We start from the raw sequence: 23,377 nt of genomic DNA, 5'->3' as shown, positions 1-23,377 counted from the left end.
TAACAGAGAAGTTCACCAATGTGGTATCACAATGGACTGAATAGTCTAAGTGAGCCTGATACATCGGGCTGCCACCTAACCTAACCTAATACCCACCTTAAAGTTAAATAAAGTGGACTACACCCTTCTAGATTAATCCACTACCTGGTAGATGTCGCACGGGTGACATCGCACATATTTATCGGCCTATGCTCTTTGTCTTTGCTACAATCAACTGGAACATTCTACTCTATGGCAGATGTCGCACAGGCATAGATGATTATCATATTACTACAACTATAACAAAATGAAGACAAAACAAAAATGGGTTACTTTACCATGAACGATTGGAAACTAAGAACAAAAAAGATGTTTCGGAAAGTACTAGAAAATAAAGAAATGATTTTGACAAGTGATGACGTAATTTGACCGTTACAATTTGAAATTTTAAATTAACTAAAATTCTTTATTTTGCCAAGCTTGAGATCTATTTGTTTTTATTATTTTTAATTCATCCGTCCTAATATTTCGCAATTTTCGTTGAATTGCGTCATCAGAGGTGTATGATCTATAAACATTTTTTACATTTATTATAATATTAATTAATTAATTAGGTTAACTTAAATTAAACAATTAATACAAATTTTAAATACATAGAACAATTACAAAAACATCTTATTCTAAACATCATCTACCAGGCTAACATAAATGTTAAGCTGTAACTATTATCTCCAACTTACATATAAATCAATCACTATACACAAAAATTCTTATTAGAGCATCACTGCTCTCGTCAACTTTCGCTATTGCTCTGTTGGCTGATGTTGTTGTTCGAAATGTTCTTCGTCTTTCGGTGATCATTTTTGCATATCATGTGTCTGTATATGTGGGCGATGTTGTCTGTGTCTGTTTTGTAATTCATTCTTCTGTTTGTTGGTACATTATTGATGTGTAGCATTTCTAATGTGTATCTTTTGTTGGTATTGCTTTCTTGCTGTAATATGCGGACATTATTGAAGTTCGGTTGATGTTTGGTTGTTGCACAGTGGGCTGCCAACGCGGTTTTTTGTAGTCTAGAATTGCTGCGAGTTTTTATATCGGATTTGTGACCTGATATTCTTGTTTTTAATTTGTTTTTTTGTGGTTCCAATATACACCATTTTACACTTTTCTACTGAATTTCCTTCGCATGGAATTTCATAAACCACGTTTGGTGTTTCCGTTTTTGGAATTTTGTCCTTGATGGTGGTAAACAATTTTTTAACCGTATTATTAGATTTATGTGCTAAGTCATATTTATTCTTGTCAAAAATGTCGGATTTTGTTATTCTTTCCGATATTCCTGCTATATATATTAAAGATTTGAACATTTTTTCCGGTTTTTCAATGTCTCGTTTTTCCGTGCGTGGCTTAAAGGATGTTATTAAATTCTTAATTAGGTTCTTAGGGAAATTATTCTCTTCTAGTATCCTTTGTAGTATTTTCTTGTTGTCTTGATGGAATCGTTTGTCACTGATGGAAAGAACTCTGTCAGTTAGATTTTGGGCTGTATTAATAATTATCCTCTTTGGATGTTTTGATTAAAAATTCATAATTCTGCCTGACGCCGTGTTTTTCTGATACCAGTCCAAAGTTATATTTTTCTTGTTTCTAAGTATTAATATGTCCAAATATGGTAATTTTCCGTTTTCTTCCAGTTCCATGGTAAATCGCATGCTGCTGTGAAAGTTGTTGAGTGTTGTCAGGGTTCTTTCAATTTCCGTTTCCTTAATGATAGCAAATACATATTTCGTTATTATTTTCGGTTTTTGTGTAAGTTTCCTCAAACTTTCGTCCAGTAGTTTTTCCATCAGTATGTCTGCCACTATGGGGGAAGCTGGTGATCCCATAGGTAACCCTCTTTTCTGTTTGTATATTTTGCCGTCATATTGGAAGTATCTATTATCCATTATACAAAATTTCAGTACTTTGACAAATAAATTCTTTGTCATGTTCGTATGTAAACTTATTTCGTCCCAATAATTTGAATAAACTTAAATCTAGAAATATCAAATTCGTAACAATATGTCCATCTTTGACCCGTTTGGTTTTGTGAGTGATTTCACCATAACATCAAAAATAATAATGCAAACTGTATGGAAGTCTGGTGTTCAGTGTGATGATGAGCTCCCTGTAGAAATATATGGCCGCTGGAAGTTTTGGTTGTCACAATTGCCTAATATTGCAAAATTCAATGTGCCTAGGTACTACAACCCAACGTACAACAATAATGACATAGAACTCCACATATTTACGGATGCTAGTGAAGATGCTATGGCTGCGGTGGGCTATTGGCGTGTGGTAAGTAGTGATATCAAAGTGGATTTTGTTATGGGCAAGACAAGTTGTACCCCAACTCGGTTCCACACAACCCCTAAATTGGAATTGCATGCCGCCGTCATGGGAGTACGGCTTAAAGAGTTGATAATAAAAAATCATGTAAAAGTTGTTAAAAATATTGTTTTATGGACAGATTCTACGACGGTGTTGCAGTGGATAAGGTCGGACCACAGAATGTACAAACAATACGTGGCTAATCGAGTAGCATAGATTTTGGATAGCAGTGATGTGGAGCAGTGGAGGTGGTGTCCAGGTACGAAGAACCAAGCAGATGAGGCTACAAGGGCAAATCTAATCAATGAATACGACCCTAATGGTATATGGAAAAATGGCCCAGATTTTTTGATTAAAAGTGAGACTGAGTGGCCAAATGAAACGGACTCAAGTGCAGAACAAACTAAAATTGAACTTCGTTCAAAATACAGAGCGCTGGTGGCAAGGCAAGTAAAAATAATTATGCCAGATATTTATCGTTTTTCCAAATACAACAGATTGAAAAGATGTATGGCGTGGGTGCTTCGGTACGTGTACAATTTGAGGTCAAAGAGGAGGAAAAGTGCTGCTAGAACTGGGGAGCTGTCAGTAGAAGAGGAAGCATAGGCAGAAATTTATCTTTGTAAGCAAGTGCAAAAACAGACTTTCGGGGATGATGTGGAAGATCTTGCTGCAAAGCGAAATTTGTCACCGAAAGGTGATCTCAAAACTTTAAATCCATTTATTGCGTCAGATGGTCTGTTACGTGTGTATGGAAGAATTGAGAACACTACTTTTCTGTCTCTGGAGGCCAGAAGACCAATAATTCTTCCTAAAATTCATCCGTTTACAAGAATATTAGTGGAATCCTACCATGCCCGCTTTTGCCACATCAATGTTGCCACCGTCATGAGCGAAGTTCGTCAAAGATTCTGGGTGCCTTCACTTCGCCATGCGATCTTTGCAGTACATGACTAATTCTGCCTTTGCAGGATTTACTCCAAGACTATTCTCTTTCGCCCATTTCTCAGTCATCCGGAGGGCTCTCTGTATAACATCTCTGATTGTGGATGGGAATTTTCCCCTGACTGCTAGAGCCACATCGTCTGCGTATGCCACCACTTGTATCCTTTCTTTTTCTAGGGAAACCAGAAGTTGTTTATAGCAACATTCCAAAGAAGAGGTGATAGAACTCCTCCTTGGGGAGTGCCTCTGTTCACATACCTTTGTATCTTTGCTTGTCCTAGTGTGGCCGAAATACGTCTCCTCATTAGCAATTCATCTAGCAGCCTAAGTATACCTGGATCAACATTCAGAGTTGCCAGTCCATTTAATATAGAGCTCGGATGGACGTTATTGAATGTCCCATCGATGTCCAGAACGCCACGATTGTGTATTCATTGACAGATAGTGAGATTTCAATAAAGCTGACTAGTTCATGCAAAGCGGTCTCAGTAGACCTGCCCTTCGAGTATGCATGCTGTCGTTTCGAAAGCAAACTTGAATCGATGCTAGTTCTAAGATAAATGTCTATCATCCTCTCCAGAGTCTTAAGTAGGAATGAGGATAAGCTGATTGGTCCGAAATCATTCAATCGAGTGAGATGCTTTTCCCGCTTTAGGTATGAAAACGACTTTTGTTTCCCTCCACTTTTCTGGAATATATGCTAAGTTTATACATGCTTTATATAGGTTAGGTTAGGTTATGTGGCAGCCCGATGTATTAGGCTCACTTAGACTATTCAGTCCATTGTGATACCACAGTGGTGAACTTCTCTCTTATCACTGAGTGTTGCCCGATTCCATGTTAAGCTCAATGACAAGGGACCTCCTTTTTATAGCCGAGTCCTAACGGCGTTCCACATTCCAGTGAAACCACTTAGAGAAGCTTTGAAACCCTCAGAAATGTCACCAGCATTACTGAGGTGGGATAATCCACCGCTGAAAAACTTTTTGGTGTACGGTCGTAGCAGGAATCGAACCCACGACCTTGTGTATGCAAGGCGGGCATGCTAACCATTGCACCATGGTGGCTCACATCAGTGCTGCCGCTACTACTTCAATCGAAGTATTTTGCTTCATTTTCACAAAATTTACTTCGTCACTCCTTCTTCCAAAAATCTGCTTCACTTTTTGTTCTGCTTCAAATTTTTAAATTTTTCCCCATATTACCTAATTGTTTTTCCTATTCCTTTAATTACGATGAACATAGCGGTTTTAATCATTGAATTATTAACCGATGTGGACCAATTTTTTCACAGTTGTTAGAGACCATATACTTACACCATGTACCAAATTTCAGCCGGATCGGATGAAATTTGGTTCTCTTAGAGGCTCCGCAAGCCAAATCGGGGGATCAGTTTATATGGGGACTATATATAATTATGGACCGATGTGGACCAATTTTTGCATGGTTGTTAGAGATCACATGCTGAAACCATGTACCAAATTTCAGCTGGATCGGATGAAATTTGCTTCACTTAGAGTCCCTGCAGGCCAAATTTGGCGGCCCGTTTATATGGGGGCTATACTATAAAAGTGGACCGATATGGCCCATTTGCAATACCATCCGACCTAATCAATAACAACTACTTGTGCCAAGTTTCAAGTCGATAGCTTATTTCGTTCGGAAGTTAGCGTGATTTCAACAGACGGACGGACGGACCGACATGCTCAGATCGACTCAGAATTTCACCACGACCCAGAATATATATACTTTATGGGGTCTTAGAGCAATATTTAGATGTGTTACAAACGGAATGACAAAGTTAATATACCCCCCATCCTATGGTGGAGGGTATAATAATATGAATTCTATTGTTTTGCTTTCAAAAATGTATGCTACTTCTATTTTATTCAATCTACTCCACTTTTTTCCAAAATCTACTTCACTCAATTTTTCACTAGCGGCAGCACTGGCTCACATCCTTTATATATCACCGTCAACCAGGGGATAATTCTTTCATTCACTGCTTGTAATTCCGCCGGAGTAATTCCATCAGGTCCGGGGGGATCTGAATGGCCAAAAGCTATTTCACGCCCATTTTATTCTAGACTCCGATATAATTCCCTCGATAGGAAATGACCGCTGAGCCACTGTGGCACCGCCAGAACATGGTTCAACTTTCTGATTTCCAGGAAAATGTGTGTCCAATAGTACCTCCAGCGTCTCCTCACTGGACGTTGTCCAATTGCCCTTCAATGTTTTAATGAAAACTGGAGCGGAGTTAGTGGATGCTAGTAGGTTAGGTTAGGTTAAAGTGGCAGCCCGATTAAGATTCAGGCTCACTTAGACTATTCAGTCCATTGTGATACCACATTAACTAAAAGTACTTATTACATATGGGCACTTCTAGTTTTAACCGCTGAACCTTCTTGATTATTTTTCTTTGTTGAACCAACCAGATTGTTCCAAAAACATTAGCAGACTGCTTAAGTTAACGTTTTCCAGATCCGCCAGTATCTGAAGCTATATGCTCCTAAAAGTTGCTTGCGCTTTACACAAAATGCAGGACACTCACACAAGAGGTGTTTAATTGATTCCTTTTCCTCCGCATCATGACAGCTCATACAATAGTCATTATACTTCGCGCCTATAGTTTTTGCAAAATCTCCTATCAGGCAGCGACCCGTTATAGCAGATATCAGGAGTCATATCTGACGTCTCGAGAACACTAGCATATCTAGTGTGCGGTTTAAGTTTAAATGGGCCATATTTGCTTGGTGTCGTTACAGCCCTTGCAATTCTCCCATCGAACATTTGCCATCATAACAGCCTTCTCACGCAGCATGAGCTTGCAGGTAGCCAGGGACATACCAACCGATTCTAGTTCCCCTGGAATATGTAAGGTAGTCCCTAGCCTTGCCAACTCATCCGCTTCGCAGTTCCCCGGTATGTTCCTATGGCCAATCACCCATATTAGGTGAATATTGTACTGCTCAGCCATCTCGTTGATAGATTTGCGGCAGTCTATGGCCGTTTTCGAGTTAAGGAACACAGAGTCCAAGGATTTTATTGCAGGTTGACTGTCTGAGTATATATTAATGCCAATATTTGTTGGAATATTACTTCTCAGCCAATTCACCACCTCTCTTATTGCCAATATTTCAGCCTGAAAAACACTACAGTGATTAGGTAATCTTTTCGCTATTCGAATTTCCAGATCTTTAGAATATACTCCGAACCCCACTTGTCCATTCAATTTGGAGCCATCAGTATAGAAATCTATATATCTTTTATTCCCCGGGGTCTGTGTACACCACGCCTCACTGTTGGGAATTAGAGTTTCAAACTTTTTGTCGAAAAGTGGTTTTGCCAAGGTGTAATCCACTACGTTAGACACATCGGGCATTACTTTGAGGACCGAACTATGACCGTACATTTTTTCCGACCACAGCGATAGCTCGTTCAACCGCACAGCCGTTGTTGCAGCTGACTGTTTGGCCAAAATGTCTAAGGGCAATAGATGTAGCATGACATTTAGGGAGTCTGTTCCTGTCTTACTAAATGCACCTGAGATACACAAGCTCGCCATACGCTGAACTTTATCTAAACAAGTCGGTTTCTGAAGTGCCGGCCACCAGACTACAACACCATATAGCATTATAGGTCTAACTACTGCCGTGTATAGCCAATGCACAATTTTTGGATTTAGTCCCCACTTTTTCCCTATTGCCTTTTTGCACGAGTACAAAGCTACCGTGGCTTTTCTCGCCCTCTCTTCAATATTAAGCCTAAAATTCAGCTTCCTGTCCAAAATAACGCCAAGGTATTTTGCACACTCCCTAAAGGGAATTTCAATACCCCCTAAGGAAATGGGCCTAACCGTGGGAGTTTTGCGATCTTTGCAGTACATGACTAGTTCTGTCTTTGCAGGATTTACCCCAAGACCATTATCTTTCGCCCATTTCTCAGTCATCCGGAGGGCTCTCTGTATAATATCTCTAACTGTTGATGGGAATTTTCCCCTGACTGCTAGCGCCACATCATCTGCATATGCCACCACTTGTATCCTTTCTTTTTCTAGGGAAACCAGAAGGTCGTTTATAGCAACATTCCAAAGAAGAGGTGATAGAACTCCTCCTTGAGGAGTGCCTCTGTTCACATACCTTTGTATGTTTGCTTGTCCTAGTGTGGCTGAAATGCGTCTCTTCCTTAGAAGTTCATCTAACAGCCTAAGTATACCTGGAACAACATTCAGAGTTGTCAGTCCATTTAATATCGAGCTCGGATGGACGTTATTGAACGCCCCTTCGATGTCTAGAAACGCCACGATTGTGTATTCTTTGACAGATAGTGAGCTTTCAATAAAGCTGACTAGTTCATGTAGTGCGGTTTAAGTAGACCTGCCCTTCGAGTATGCATGTTGTCGTTTCGATAGCAAACTTGAATCGACGCTAGTTCTAAGATATATATCTATCATCCTCTCCAGAGTCTTAAGTAGGAATGATGATAAGCTGATTGGTCGGAAATCCTTCGCATTCGAGTGAGAGGCTTTTCCCGCTTTAGGTATGAAAACGACTTTTGATTCTCTCCACTTTCGTGGAATATATGCTAAATTGATACATCCTATATATATCGCCGACAACCAGGGGATAATTCTGTCAGCCACCGCTTGTAACTCCGCCGGAGTAATTCCATAAGGCCGGGGGATTTGAATGATCCAAAGCTATTTAACGCCCATTTTATTCTAGATTCTGATACAATTTCCTCGATAGGAAACGACCGCTGAGCCACTGTGGCACCGCCAGTGCATGGTTCAACCGTCTGATTTCCGGGAAAATGTGTGTCCAATAGTACCTCCAGCGTCTCCTCACTGGGCGTTATCCAATTGCCCTCCGATGTTTTAATGAAACCTGGAGCGGAGCTCGTGGATGCTAGCACCTTCCGTAGTCTGGAAGCCTCGGACGTATTCTCAATGCTGCTGCAGTAATCATTCCAAGAGTTATGCTGAGCCTTTCTCAGTTCTCGCTTGTATCCTCTCAGATTCTTCTTGTAAGCTTCCCAATCCACAGGAGCTCTGGTGGACTTTGCTTTGTTAAAGAGCTTCCTGCACGATTTCCTCATATTACCTAACTCCGTAGACCACCATGGTGGTCGATTTTTCCCCCTTGGCTTCCCTTTAGGGCATGCAGCTTTCAGTGAAATGTTGAAGGCCTTAGTAATCCTCTCCACTGCGTGTTCGATAACTTGCACAGTGCTCATATTTGTCTCTGGTATTTCCGGTATCATCATATTGAACGATTCCCTATACCTATTGCAGTCAGCTCTCCTAACATTTGGCGGAAATATGGTCTTGGTGGTATGAACATCAAATTTGAAACTGATGTAGCGATGATCTGAGAAGCTGTGTTCACTTAGATATCATTTCATTCAGTTCTTGCGAGGCCAAGGTGATGTCCAAAACCTCTTGCCTGTTTTTAGTGACAAAGGTTGGGGCATCTCCCTTGTTGCAAACTACCAGATTAGTACGCAAAATAAACTCTATTAGCGACTCTCCCCTTGCACTAGTATCACTACTTCCCCATATAATATGATGCGCATTCGCATCGCATCCCATAATGAGTTTCGTCTTTGTTTTCAGTGACTCCTCAACTAAGGTCTTAATGGCACATGGAGGCATCTCCCTCATGTCCCATATAGACCGAAGATACCCAATATTTGCATTTGGCTATTTCTAAATTGGCAACGACAGTGTCTGCATTGCACGTTGAAGGAAGCAGAAACAAGTTAAGCTCGTTTTTAGCAATTATACAGGCTCGAATTACATCATTACCAGTATACTGCAATAGTTTGAATCCCGGAGTACTTAATTCACATATTTTGTTTCTATAAACATATGGTTCTTGAATAAGAACTATGTCTATGTCCCCTTTCATCAGGAGAACTTTTAAGGCAGCACATGCAGCCTTACAATGATGAAGATTTATCTGGAGGATCCGTAGGACCATCGAGATTTTCAACAACCGTCACATCAGCCGCTTCAATCGAGTCATCAAGAATGTCCTCTTCAGAGATCTCGGTGACTCTCGCAATATCCATAGGTTCACCTTTGGTGAGTTCTGAGGCAGTAGAAGCCTCCTCACGCATATGGTATCTAACCATGTCTTCAACTTTGGTATCTCCCTCGACTTCGCAAAAGGATCCGCTTACTTCTGATTCAGACAGAGGTTGTCCATTTCTGAATCCTTTAGCTGATCATTTGGATATAATGAAAGCCATAACATACACGGCCCTGAGACTTTGCTAGATTTGGCAAAGACTGAGTGTTCAATATAAACACTGCATGCCGTCTTGGTCCATCCACTTCATCCTAACGGCCAACCTTCCAATCAGCTGTTGGAAGATCTGGATTGCATTGTTTCAGTCTATTTAAAATAGATTCAGGGTCAGGAGGGTTTGCAGGTATCCACGCATGTGCTCTAGGTCTAGCCGGTATGTCTTTCTTCTCGACTAACTCTAGAGCAGCTCCTTCCCAAACTTCACCAATTAGCATCAGAGCAGCTTTAAAACATTCTGTAGACCTCTGGTCTTCAAATGGATATAATGAAAGCCATAACATACACGGCCCTGAGACTTTGCTAGATTTGGCAAAGACTGAGTGTTCAATATAAACACTGCATGCCGTCTTGGTCCATCCACTTCATCCAAAAGGGCAACCTTCCAATCAGCTGTTGGAAGATTTGGATTGCATTGTTTCAGTCTATTTAAAATAGATTTAGGGTCAGGAGGGTTTGCAGGTATCCACGCATGTGCTCTAGGTCTAGCCGGTATGTCTTTCTTCTCGACTAACTCTAGAGCAGCTCCTTCCCAAACTTCACCAATTAGTATCAGAGCAGCTTTAAAACATTCTGTAGACCTCTGGTCCTCAAATGCGACTAGCTTAAATCATCCTTGATACCAACCAGCCTCTTGGTGTCGAGGATCTGGGCCGGGAAACTTTTCCAGCACCTGTGAGTAGACGCCAGACAAAGCATTCTCAATTTCGCCCCATTTTTGCTTTGGAACCATACCGTCCAATGCTCCTTCATTTATGATAGCCATCACAAGGCTGTCTTTAGGAACTGAGGCAAACGATCGTTGATCCCTTTTGGAGGATGGCAGCTCATCCGGTGATTGTTCCCTTTTTCCAGCCTCAAGAATTCCTTGAGCCCATTTTAAGGAATCGCTTTGTTTAGCCGACAACGTGCTTGGGTCGACTGATCCTAATTTCTTTAGGATAAACAATGCATTTCTGCGTTCCTTGAATCTTTTTCGTGAGGGATTACCTCCTTTTGATGCCGCTACCTTGGAAAAGGTTTGACTTGTCAAATTGTCGCCACCTGTCGACCCGTCTACAGGTCGACTAATTGGGCTTAATTCTTGGTCATTGCCCAAATTTATAACTCCTGTCGATACCCGTCCACTGGGCCCTGAGGTTAGCAACCCAGTGGATGTCTTTGAATTTCTCTGCATGGTGGCCTAATATCCCACCACACTTGAAATTCGTAGTAGGTACTTATTACGATGATTTTATCCGCTATTAAAAAACACGTCCGTTCCGTTCGACGGTTGAGTAGAAATGAGTAGTCCATGAGGAGTTGACGGATACCTTCAAATATAAAAACCGGCATTAAATACGAGTTTTGCAGCTAAAACAATTTCAAAAGTTTATTTTCTTTAAAATGAATTATTAAAGAAAAATAAAAGGCATTTTAGAGCGATGGTGTTAAATGCTATTAAAAAACTGTTCACGCCTAAATAAATCTATGTTTATATTATAAAATTATTTATGTATGTTTATACTCGACTCCACTTTCTTCTTTTGTTAGAGTTTTTGAAGTCCTTCCAAATTTTAAAGTTTTGTACCAAAAACAGTTTTTTGTTACAAAATTGTTTTTTTTTGCAATAAAAAAATAATATTTTATCCAAAAATCAGTCAATTTCGTTTATATCAAGCACTGTTACTGACTATAAATCTTTAATAACCCACATTTCGAAATTTCATTATAGAAATTTTATATAGTATAAATATAAACATGTAAATTAAAAAACAAAGTGTTCGGTCGGAGCAGGGATTGAACCCACGACCCTTTGCATGCAAGGCAGACATGCTAACCACTGCTCCACGTGGCAAACAAATGTATGTTTCTGTTAAATAATATTATGTTTGCATGGGCTCGTGGGCGCTGCAAACTATGCTATATAAATGTAACTTATAACGATAATTATCTACTGGTGACCATAACAGCTACGTAGCCCAGTGGATAGTGTGTTGGCTTACAAACTGTCTGGTCCCCCGTTCGATTCTCCGTGCAGGCGAAAGGTAAAATTTAAAAAATTTATAAAAGTGAATAATTTCTTCAACATTATTTGTATTACAGAAAAAGGTTCCAAGAACTAAAATATTTCGTGGAAGTGAAAATTACGAGTATGTTAGGCAATGAGCACAATCGTCTTTGTTAAAAATTCTTCCAAGCATAAATATTGGGCTCAAAATGCTTCCAAACATATAATATGTTCACATAAAACAAACATATTAATGTTTCGGCAGTATCCAATAATATATGTGCTTCCTGCAAAATATGTTTGGAACATATGTTAAAGAAGCGAATTTTTTTAAGGGTGTATGATTTGTGCAAGTTTTATAGATAAGCGTTTTTCAAAATAAAACCTTAAGCTTTTCTTCAACATCTTCGATAAGATTTTTCTATGCGGCTAAAAATATATATTTATTTATATAAAAATATTCATTCATTTCGGGGGGGTTTGACCCCCCTCATCCCCCCCACTGAATACGGCCTTGCTCCCCTTGCATTAGTATCACTACTTCCCCAAATACTATGATGTGCATTTGCTTCGCATCCCATAATGAGTTTTGTCTTTGTTTTTAGTGACTCCTCAACTAAGATCCTAACGGCACAGGGTGGCATCTCCCTATCATGTCCCATGTATACCGAAGATACCCAATATTTGCATTTGGATATCTTTTGACTGGCTACGACAGTGTCTGCATTGCTCAATGAAGGAAGGAGAAACAAGTTTAGTTCGTTTTTAGCAATTATACATGCTCGATTTATATCGTTACCGGTTTTATGCAAAAGTTTGAAACCCGGAATGCTTAATTCACAGATCTTGTTCTTATATATGTATGGTTCTTGAATAAGAACTATATCTATGTCTCCTTTCATCAGGAGAACTTTTGCTAGTACCTCCCGTAGTCTGGAAGCCTCGCACGTATTCTCAATACTGCTGCAGTAAACATTCCAAGAGTTATGCTGAGCCTTTCTCCGTCTCGCTTGTATCCTCTCAGATTCTTCTTGTAAGCGTCCCAATCCTCAGGAGCTCTGGTGGACTTTGCTTTGTTAAAGAGCTTCCCGCAGGACTTCCTCATATTACTTGGAGGATGAGATGAATATAAAATAATTCGGCGACAAATAAGGAATAAAAGTGCACATTGTTATTGGTGTAAGTACATGGGTTTGAAATGGTATGCACTGTTAGAAAGTCACCTTTGGAGGCTCAATGGACGATTTCGGCTGACGAAGGAGGCGTTCAAATGGAAAATAATTTTTGCATGTGCTCTAGCTTTAGCCGGTATGTCTTTTCTATCGACTAACTCCAAAGCGGCTTCTTCCCAAACTTCACCAATTAGCATCAAAGCAGCTTTAAAGCAATCCATAGACCTCCGGAAATGCTATTAACTTATATCGTTCTTGATACTATCCAGCATCTTGTCGTCGAGGACTTGGTCCGGCAAACTTTTTTCGCACCACTGAGTGGATACCAGACATCGCGATCTCAATTTCCCCCCATTTTTGCTTTGGAACCATAGGCTCCTTTATTAATGATAGCAATTACAAGGCTGTCTTTTGCAACTGAGGTAAACGATCTTTGATCCCGGTTAGAGGATGGCAGTTCATCCAGTGATCGCTCCCCTTTGCCAGCTTCATGAATTCCTTGAGCCCATTTTAAGGAATCACTTTGCTTAGCCGACAAGGTGCTGGGGTCGACAGATCCTAATTTCTTTAGGATAAACAAAGCATTTCTGCGTTCTTTGAATCTCTTTCGTGAGGGATTACCTCCTTTTGATGTCGTTACCTTAGAAAAGGTTCGACTTGCCAAAGTGTCGCCACGTGTCGACCCGTCTACAGGTCGACTAATTGGGCCTGACTCTTGGTCACTGCTCAAATTTATAACTTCAGTCGAAGGCCGCCCACTCGGTCCTGAAGTTAGCAACCCATTCTTTAGTAGCGTTTCGCCATTTTCCTTAGGGTAAATGTTTGGAGGTTCATTGCCCTCCATAATGAAAACAAAAAACAAAAGAAAAGAGATCACATTCCTTTACGTATTTGTAAATGTACATTATTTGTTGTTATAAATCAACGAGAAGAAAAAAGCAATCAGAGCACTAGGAGTCTATTGTCAACAGGTGTTGAGATGCGACTGTCGTAAAATTCAGAAAAAAAAACCAAAATTTACGTGTCGTTGTCGTATCAGATGATCAAATAGATTGAAAGAAGAAAAATGCGATTAGCATGAAAATATATTTCATTAAAAATGTAGTATTTTGTTATTTTTGATTAAAATGGACGATTAGATAATAATATTTTTCGTGAAATTCATTTTAAATTAAAAAAAAAAAATATTTTGCCAGGTCTTGATAGTTTGTTGGTACGTTTTCTTTAAGTTGGCTAATCGCCAAAAAATCAAACGTTGCCGTTATGTTACGACTACGCTACAATTTTAGATGCATAACCAGCCCAATAAACACAGGATGAGCGTCCCAATAAACACAGGATGAGCGTTTTTCAAATGCAACAACTTTTCAGTTTGAGGGTAAATATAATTTTCAACATAAATTAAACTTGACTTGAAATAGCTCATCTTCAATACATCTTCAAATTGTTTGCGAATTACTTCCAATTTGCCAAAATGTCGACGAAATCTTTGAAAAGGTGTTGAAGATAATATGAGAAAAATTTGACAAAACACTACCCTAAAATGCAACGAAAAAACCATGTGGTTTTCAATACTTATTTGTGCAACGAAGTTCGTGGTCAATTGCAAGAAATTAAAAAAATGGAAAATTTTAGACAAATAACCAAATAGTTTATAAAAATAGGTAAGTGGAAATAAAAAATGAAATAAAACTTTAAGGAAGTCACTAAATGTATATCTCTTTGCAGAAAAGTAAAATTATGGATTCTACGTTCTTGAAAACATTAAAAAGCTGACCGATGAAAAAATGGTGGACAATTAACTGGAACTGCTTCAAATAGTTTATAATAATTGGTACGTCAATATGAAAAATTAAATCAACACTTTAGAGAAGTCACTAAATTTAAATCTATTTGGATGCTACATTCTTGCAAACATTAAGAAGCTGTCCAATGAAAAATGAGTGGCTTGTCGACAAGAAAAAGTTTCCAGAAACATTACAAGTGCAACCAATTAAAATTGTTAAAAACAACAAATTGTTGAAATCAACAACTTCTGGAAGAAAATGTGCATCACATCGTCAGTTTAATTCATATGCTATTATCAGTTTAAAATGGATATTTTGTGAATTCGTTCCGCTGGAAATCAATTCTAACACGCGGTCCAGTACGTTCCTAATTTCAAATTGCCCTCATGTTAATAAATTTTAATGCTGTTTGATGACACCAAAAGGAAGGAAAACGAATTATCAATGCAAAAGTGTTTACTAATAATGTTTAAGATATTTAAAGTTTTGTTGTGTTTTGTTTTTTTTTGTTCTATTTGTTGATATGTTTAATAAGATTATTATTTATCAATTGGTATTGTAGTGTATTATGTAGTGTAGTATATTATTGTAGCATATTTTTAGTATATATAGTTATATGTTTATGAATTTTCATTCATTGAACTAACAAATTTCTTTGAGAGTACTTTAGTTTTATATATATGTATATTTATGTTATATTATGAATATATATTCTAAAATTACCAGTAGGCTTTGTTTTTCCTTGTCATCCTAATTTGTTTGTACATATATGAATTTGATGAAATTCCATAAAAGGATTTAATTATGTGTTATGTATATTTGTTCGTGTTACCAATATGTTATTTTTTACATTATACATTTGAATGTATGTATGATTGTTTGTTATTTGAAAAGAAATGCTCAAAAAACGTTTTGTTGTACTTCTGTCAAAGAATATTCTAGATTTTAATTTTTGTAATATATATATAGGCTTTCTGTTTTTTGAAGAGCAGTAATAAATTTGTGCTAAAGAAGAAAAGTCTTTTTTTATTACTAAAATTCAGAAGTGGGATAAGAAATCCAAGTGAAGATTTTTTTTACAATGGACGTCATAGCGGATAACTACACTGTCCTTCAATTACGCCGTTGGTTGCAACGTATAGGATTGAGCTCCAGCGGGTCAAAAAGTGCCCTCGTTCTTCGACTAAATAGTGTGCCGGCCGAAAAACGTGGAGAATGCCCCAAAGAAATATCCGATGAAGTGAATGCATTAGAAGGAGAAAATGCTGAAAAAGAATCTGTCAATTTAATTCAATTTCCGGAGTCAAAACTATGCGAAGACAGCCAAGGTGTGGAAATTTTGGATTCGGAAGCATGTAACAATATCCGGCACCCAACTCACGCTGCTGGCGTTCCTATGTTAATTGAACTTTTAAAAATGGAATTGGATATCACAAAAAGAGAAAAAAATTTGCTTGAGAAAGAAAATTTATTTCTGCAAATGAAAAATCACGAAGGAACAACATCTGATTGTGGCACTAAAGAAGAGAAAATTTTGAAATGTGATACCATGAGAAATGTTGTTGCTAACCATTCACTATTGAGAGAGTTTATTTTGGATTATGATGGAACCAGTTCAGTGGAAGTGTGGGTTACTCAATTGAAACATATTTGCGAATCTTACGCTGCTGACGAAAATGCTATTAAAGCACTGTTAATGTGTAAACTGAAAGGAAAAGCCCAAATGTGGCTATATGCCCAACCAGATTTTGTAAAACGGAGGTCGTGTGATCTTCTTGAGGAAATGAAAAATGTGTTTTCTACCAAAGAAAGTAAGATGGTACTACGGCATAGATTCGAGTCTAGAAGATGGATATATGGCGAATCATTTATGGAATACTACAATGCCAAAATTCTTCTCGCCAACAAGATAAGTATTGATGAAGACGAATTAATTGACTGTATCATAGACGGAATTCCGGATGAGCAGCTTAAGGTACAAGCCAATTTACAATGTTTTGGAAATAAAACACAACTTTTGCAAGCTTTCAAAAATCGAGTTGAAACAGCCGAAGTCGACGAATAAAAATCCCAAATTGAAGTGCTACAATTGTAACTCTTTTGGACACATTGTCACAGATTGCCCAAAGCCAAAAATTGAAAGAGGTGCATGTTTCAACTGTGGAAGTAAGGATCATCGCATTGCGGAGTGTTCAACATCTAATACTGTGGCTCTGGTGGAAGACAACGATTATGTAAGGTACTTTAGATTTAGTCTAGATTATGATTTCAAAAAATATTTTTATATAGAATGCTTAATTGATTCTGGAAGTCCGGTAAGTTTTGTTAAGAGGTCGGCTGTTGAAGGAATAATTGATATGGAGAATCTTACTTGGTCTCATTATAATTTTTATGGACTAAATAAAAGTAGGTTGGATGTATTCGGGAAATTTGAGTGTTTCGTTTTAGTTGGGGGCATTTCATTTAAATTGGAAATGCTTGTTGTTTCTGATAATAGTATGCAACATTCTTGTGTGTTAGGAAGGGACTTTTTGCGGAAAGGTAATTATGAATTAGTCCCTAAAGAAATTGTGGATGTAAGGAATGAATTTAATCACACTATTTTTAATATTGATGTAGAGAATGATGGTAAACGTGAGTTGAAAGTAGGGGAGAATTTGGATCATTTGACAAGGAAAAAATTGCACGAGACATTTTATGACTATTATGAGAGCCCTGAACGTCCTTCGAAACCACAAATATATGGTGAAATGAAAATTTCTTTGACTAGCGATAAACCATTCAGTTATACACCCAGAAGATTATCATATAGTGAGAAGAACCAACTTCAGACTATTTTAGATGACTATTTAGAAAAAGATTATATAAGGCCAAGTGACTCAGAGTATGCATCACCTATTGTACTTGTCAAAAAGAAGACGGGAGATATCAGAATGTGTATTGATTTTCGAACGTTAAATAAAGTCACAGTTAAAGATAATTTTCCCATACCTTTGATTGATGATTTGTTGGACAGGCTGTCGGGTAAGAAATTTTTCACGAAAATATATTTAAAAAATGCGTTTTTTCATGTGTTTGTCCATTCCGATTCAGTGAAATATACGTCATTTGTCACACCATTAGGTCAATTCGAATTTCTTAGGATGCCATTTGGCTTAAAGAATGCTCCATCTGTATTTCAGAGGTATGTACAGAAGATATTTGCCGATATGATAAAGGATGATAAGATTATAATATATCTCGATGACATTATGATAGGAACAAAAGATATTGACGAACATATCGAAATTTTGAAAGATGTATTTACAAGGATGGTAGAAAATAATCTGGAATTGAGGTTGGATAAATGCGAATTTCTAAAGACGTCGGTGGAATATTTAGGGTATTTTATTAGTGAGCATGGAATAAGAGCAAACGAAAACGGCATAGAAGCAATCAGAAAATTTCCACTTCCAGACCGACAACACGCAGTTCAGTCGTTTCTGGGACTTTGTTCGTATTTTCGGAGATTTGTAAAAGATTTTTCATTGATTGCGAAACCTTTGTACGATTTAACAAAAAAGGACAAAAAGTTTGTTTTTGGTGAGGCAGAAGTGAAGGCATTTGAACAATTAAAACAATGTTTAGTAAAAGCTCCCGTATTGGCCTTATATGACCCTAGGGACGAAACAGAACTTCACTGCGATGCTAGTTCAATTGGATTTGGATCGGTTTTATTGCAGAAAAAGTCCGATGGAAAATTTCATCCAATCTTTTATTTTTCGAAAAGGACTACTGATACCGAATCACGATACCACAGTTTCGAGTTGGAAACTCTTTCTATTATTTATGCCCTGAAAAGATTTCATATATACCTTCAAGGTAAAAAGTTCAAAATAGTAACAGACTGTAATTCGTTAACATTAACTCTTAATAAGAAGGATCTTAATCCACGTATTGCTAGATGGGCCTTAGAACTTCAGAATTATGAATTTGATCTCGAACATCGATCAGGCAAAAGGTTGCAGCACGTAGATGCTCTCAGCAGGAGTACTAATATTATGACAATAGAAACAAACACATTCGAGGAAAACCTTGTAATTTGTCAAAATAGGGACGAACGGATGATTCGCATTAAGAGTGAATTGCAAAAGGGTGAGCATAGTATGTATGAAATGCGTAACGGCGTATTATATCGAAAGATGAATGAGGGCAATATACTGTTCTATGTCCCAGAGGAGATGGAAAATCATGTTTTATATAAGTATCATGATGAGTTAGGACATGTAGGCGCTGATAAAATGACGGAACTAATAAGAAAAACGTACTGGTTTCCGAAAATGCGGGAAAAGGCTTTGACACATATTAGGAACTGCCTTAAATGTATAGTTTACTCTGGAAACAGTGGTAAGATAGAAGGCCAGGTTCATAGTATACCGAAATCTGTAAATCCTTTTGACGTGGTTCATATAGACCATTTCGGACCGGTGGATAATGGCAGGCCCGTTAAACATATTTTGGTGGTGATAGATGCTTGCACAAAATTCGTGAGATTATATCCGACGAAGACTACAAACACGAAAGAGGCGATATTAGCATTGAAGGATTATTTCAGGTCATATAGCCGTCCGAGATGCATAATAAGTGATAGAGGGTCTTGTTTTACATCCAAGGATTTTGAAGAATTTTTGAAGGAGAACAACGTTGCACACATAAAAATAGCAACTGGTTCTCCACAAGCAAATGGCCAGGTGGAAAGGGTCAACCGATCATTGGGTCCAATGATAGCTAAACTTGTTGACGTCGAGAGGGGTGTTTATTGGGATAGTATTTTAGATAAAGTGGAATATTCCCTCAATAACACGGTGCACAGATCTATAGGCGAACAACCTAGTATTATGCTGTTTGGAGTTGGTCAAAGGGGTAAAGTGGTTGATCTGTTAAGGGAGAATTTGTCTGAAGTAGTTATTTCAAAACCGGTTGACACCAAGGCAATCCGAATTGAAGCATCAAAAAAGCAGCAAGCCTTGCAAAGCTACAATGAGGATTATACATCTAGAAAATGAAAGGAAGCAATTGTTTACAAGGAGGGCGATTACGTAATGATAAAGAACTTTGACTCTTCGTCTGGTGTTTCACGAAAACTTTTGCCAAAATTTAAGGGACCGTTTAGGGTGTGCAAAGTTTTAAGAAATGACAGATACTTGCTCAAAGACGTTGATGGGTTCCAACATTCGCGAGCACCATATAGTGGCGTATGGGCGGTTGCAAATATGCGTCCTTGGAAAAAAAGTAATTAGGGGTAGAGAAGGTTATATGATGAGACCAGGTGTTCTCATTGTCAGGATAGCCGAGTTGTAGCATATTTTTAGTATATATAGTTATATGTTTATGAATTTTCATTCATTGAACTAACAAATTTCTTTGAGAGTACTTTAGTTTTATATATATATGTATATTTATGTTATATTATGAATATATATTCTAAAATTACCAGTAGGTTTTGTTTTTCCTTGTCATCCTAATTTGTTTGTACATATATGAATTTGATGAAATTCCATAAAAGGATTTAATTATGTGTTATGTATATTTGTTCGTGTTACCAATATGTTATTTTTTACATTATACATTTGAATGTATGTATGATTGTTTGTTATTTGAAAAGAAATGCTCAAAAAACGTTTTGTTGTACTTCTGTCAAAGAATATTCTAGATTTTAATTTTTGTAATATATATATAGGCTTTCTGTTTTTTGAAGAGCAGTAATAAATTTGTGCTAAAGAAGAAAATTCTTTTTTTATTACTAAATTATTATATATTTTATTTTGATGAAAATGAATAAATTATACAAAATTCATAGAATTTTGGCTTTGACCTTCAATTTGAAGTGGGGATTTCATTCATACAAATTTAGTATTTGCAACGATGTTAATTTTGAATTTGACTCGCATCGAAAATTGTTTGACAAATTATTGAGTAGCGATGTATTTCAATTTGAGGATAACACTTGAGATATTATTCCTAATGTGTTGAATTTCACTGTTGAGGGTAATGTCTGTTTTTTGTTGAGAACGCGATTTTCTCAACAATTTCTCAACTTGAATATTACCCTAATCCTTTGAAAAAATGTTTGAAAAATTGTTGAAATTTAGCATTTTTCAAACGTTTGTGTTTATTGGGGGTTTTCAAATGCAACAACTTTTCAGTTTGAGGGTAAATATAATTTTCAACATAAATTCAACTTGACTTGAAATAGCTCATCCTCAATACATCCTCAAATTGTTTGCGAATTACTTCCAATTTGCCAAAACGTTGACGAAATCTTTGAAAAGGTGTTGAAGATAATATGAGAAAACTTTGACAAAACACTACCCTAAAATGCAACGAAAAAACCATGTGGTTTTCAATACTTATTTGTGCAACGAAGTTCGTGGTCAATTGCAAGAAATAAAAAAAATGGAAAATTTTAGACAAATAACCAAATAGTTTATAAAAATAGGTAAGTGAAAATAATAAATGAAATAAAACTTCAAGGAAGTCACTAAATGTATATCTCTTTGCAGAAAACTAAAATTATGGATTCTAAGTTTTTGAAAACATTAAAAAGCTTACCGGTGAAAAAATGGTGGACAATTAACTGGAACTGCTTCAAATAGTTTATAATAATTGGTACGTCAATATGAAAAATTAAATCAACACTTTAGAGAAGTCACTACCCAATAAACACAAACGTTTGAAAAATGCTAAATTTCAACAATTTTTCAAACATTTTTTCAAAGAATTAGGGTAATATTCAAGTTGAGAAATTGTTGAGAAAATCGCGTTCTCAACAAAAAACAGACATTACCCTCAACAGAGAAATTCAACACATTAGCAATAATATCTCAAGTGTTATCCTCAAATTGAAATGCATCGCTACTCAATAATTTGTCAAATAATTTTCGATGCTAGTCAAATTCAAAATTAACATCGTTGCAAAAACTTTTCAACCTAAATTTGTATGAATGGTATCCCCACTTCAAATTGAAAGTCAAAGCCAAAATTCTATGAATTTTGTATAATTTATTAATTTTCATCAAAATAAAATATATAATAATACACTACAATACCAATTGATTACACATATCAACAAATAAGAACAACAACAACAAAACTTTAAATATCTTAAACATTGTTAGTAAACACTTTTGCATTGATAATTCGATTTCCTTCCTTTTGGTGTCATAAAACAGCAATTAAATTTATTAATATGCGGGCAATTTGAAATTAGGAACGTACTGGACCGCGTGTTAGAATTGATTTCCAGAAGAAGGAATTCACAAAATATCCATTTTAAACTGATAATAGCATATGAATTAAACTGACGATGTGATGCACATTTTCATCCAGAAGTTGTTGATTTCAACAATTTGTTGGTTTTAACAATTTTAATTGGTTGCACTTGTAATGTTTCTGGAAACTTTTTCTTGTCGATAAGCCACTCATTTTTCATTGGTCGGCTTCTTATTGTTTGCAAGAATGTAACATCCAAAGATTTTAGTTTTCTGCAAAGAGATTTAAATTTAGTGACTTCTTTAAAGTGTTGATTTAATTTTTCATATTGACGTACCAATTATTATAAACTATTTGAAGCAGTTCCAGTTACTTGTCCAACATTTTTTCATCGGTCAGCTTTTTAATGTTTTAAAGAACGTAGAATCCATAATTTTAGTTTTCGGCAAAGAGATATAATTTAGTGTCTTCCTTAAAGTTTCATATCATTTTTTTTATTTTCACTTACGTATTATTAGAAACTATTTGGAGTAAATTCAGTTTTTTGTCTAAAATGTTTTTTATTTCTTTCAATTGACCACGAACTTCGTTGCACAAACAAGTATTGAAAACCACATGGTTTTTTCGTTGCATTTTTGGGTAGTGTTTTGTCAAAGTTTTCTCATATTATCTTCAACCCCTTTTCAAAGATTTCGTCAACATTTTGGCAAATTGGAAGTAATTCGCAAACAATTTGAAGATGTATTGAATATGAGCTGTTTCAAGTCAAGTTGAATTTATATTGATAATTATAGTTACCCTCAAACTGAAAAGTTGTTGCATTTGAAAAACGCTCATCCTGTGTTTATTGGGGACGCTTCTTCGATTCACAATAGCATTTTATTGTAACTATTTCATCGAAAAACATGAAATTCAAAGTGATACAGTGTCATAAATAATCGCAGCAGTAAATATTTATTACTAATTGGAGCATTTCATACATTAAAAATGCAAGATTTCACTTCTTTTCTGCGATTGTTTTTAAACAGCTGATGACAGTGTTGCATATTTTTGGAGATGTCCTGGATAAACGAGTACTCTGTTTTCTTTTAGTCTTTAATGGCTTAGCATATCCAGTGCTAAAAGAAAACAGCCCTAATGATAATTCAAAGAAAACAAGTGGCGAATTATTAGGGCTTGCAGCATGCAATTCAAGTTCTACTCTGGGTTCCTAACACTAAATGTATCTAAAAAGACAATAATTGGCGTGGTACAACTTCTCAACGCCGCTTTTCCGACTAGTTTTGAATATCGTATACGACTGTTTTCGACGTCGTGGAGATTCTCAGAAGCCCCGTCAAATTCAAAAATGATCTTTTTTTGAAAAATACTTAGTATCCGATTATAAAGTAATAAAATTCTAAGTATATAAAATCATAGACCAATTAAATATAAGACATCTCAAATGAATTCACAGAGCTGTAGTTTGTCTGCACACCGTAGAGGGCTCTTTTTCGTCTGCAATTGAGTGATTTTTTAAATTGGCTTTATTTTTGTTTTCTTTCCTTTGTTCTCTTGATGAAACACAAA

The 23,377-nt window shown here is 36.7% G+C and overlaps 1 protein-coding gene and 1 long non-coding RNA gene across 2 annotated transcripts; both read right to left on the bottom strand.

The window, feature by feature from the left end:
• Positions 1-224: 224 nt before the first annotated feature.
• LOC142224834 (uncharacterized) lies at positions 225-1,928 on the bottom strand. The gene is made up of 4 exons (XM_075294617.1): positions 1,580-1,928; positions 1,145-1,525; positions 318-333; positions 225-276 (listed from the first exon to the last, which is right to left on the bottom strand). Exons 1-4 carry the CDS (start codon positions 1,926-1,928, stop codon positions 225-227), a joined length of 798 nt encoding a protein of 265 aa, XP_075150732.1.
• A 20,217-nt stretch (positions 1,929-22,145) lies between these two features.
• LOC142223416 (uncharacterized) lies at positions 22,146-22,663 on the bottom strand. Its single transcript, XR_012718718.1, has 2 exons — positions 22,607-22,663; positions 22,146-22,487 (listed from the first exon to the last, which is right to left on the bottom strand). It is a non-coding gene; the product is annotated as an uncharacterized LOC142223416 (long non-coding RNA).
• Positions 22,664-23,377: the final 714 nt, after the last annotated feature.

Source organism: Haematobia irritans, chromosome 2 (genome assembly GCF_050003625.1).
Source record: "Haematobia irritans isolate KBUSLIRL chromosome 2, ASM5000362v1, whole genome shotgun sequence".
Lineage (NCBI taxonomy): Eukaryota > Metazoa > Arthropoda > Insecta > Diptera > Muscidae > Haematobia > Haematobia irritans.
Note: the sequence above shows the minus strand (reverse complement) of the source record. Positions and strands in the feature narration are given on the sequence as shown.

What these genes read in the sequence shown, in the direction of transcription:
- LOC142224834 (XM_075294617.1), bottom strand. Translation starts at nt 1,928, where the DNA reads ATGGATAATAGATACTTCCAATATGACGGCAAAATATACAAACAGAAA. An exon ending in TCAGAAAAACACGGCGTCAG is followed by an intron (nt 1,526 to 1,579) that starts GCAGAATTATGA and finishes TTATTAATACAG; the next exon opens with CCCAAAATCTAACTGACAGA.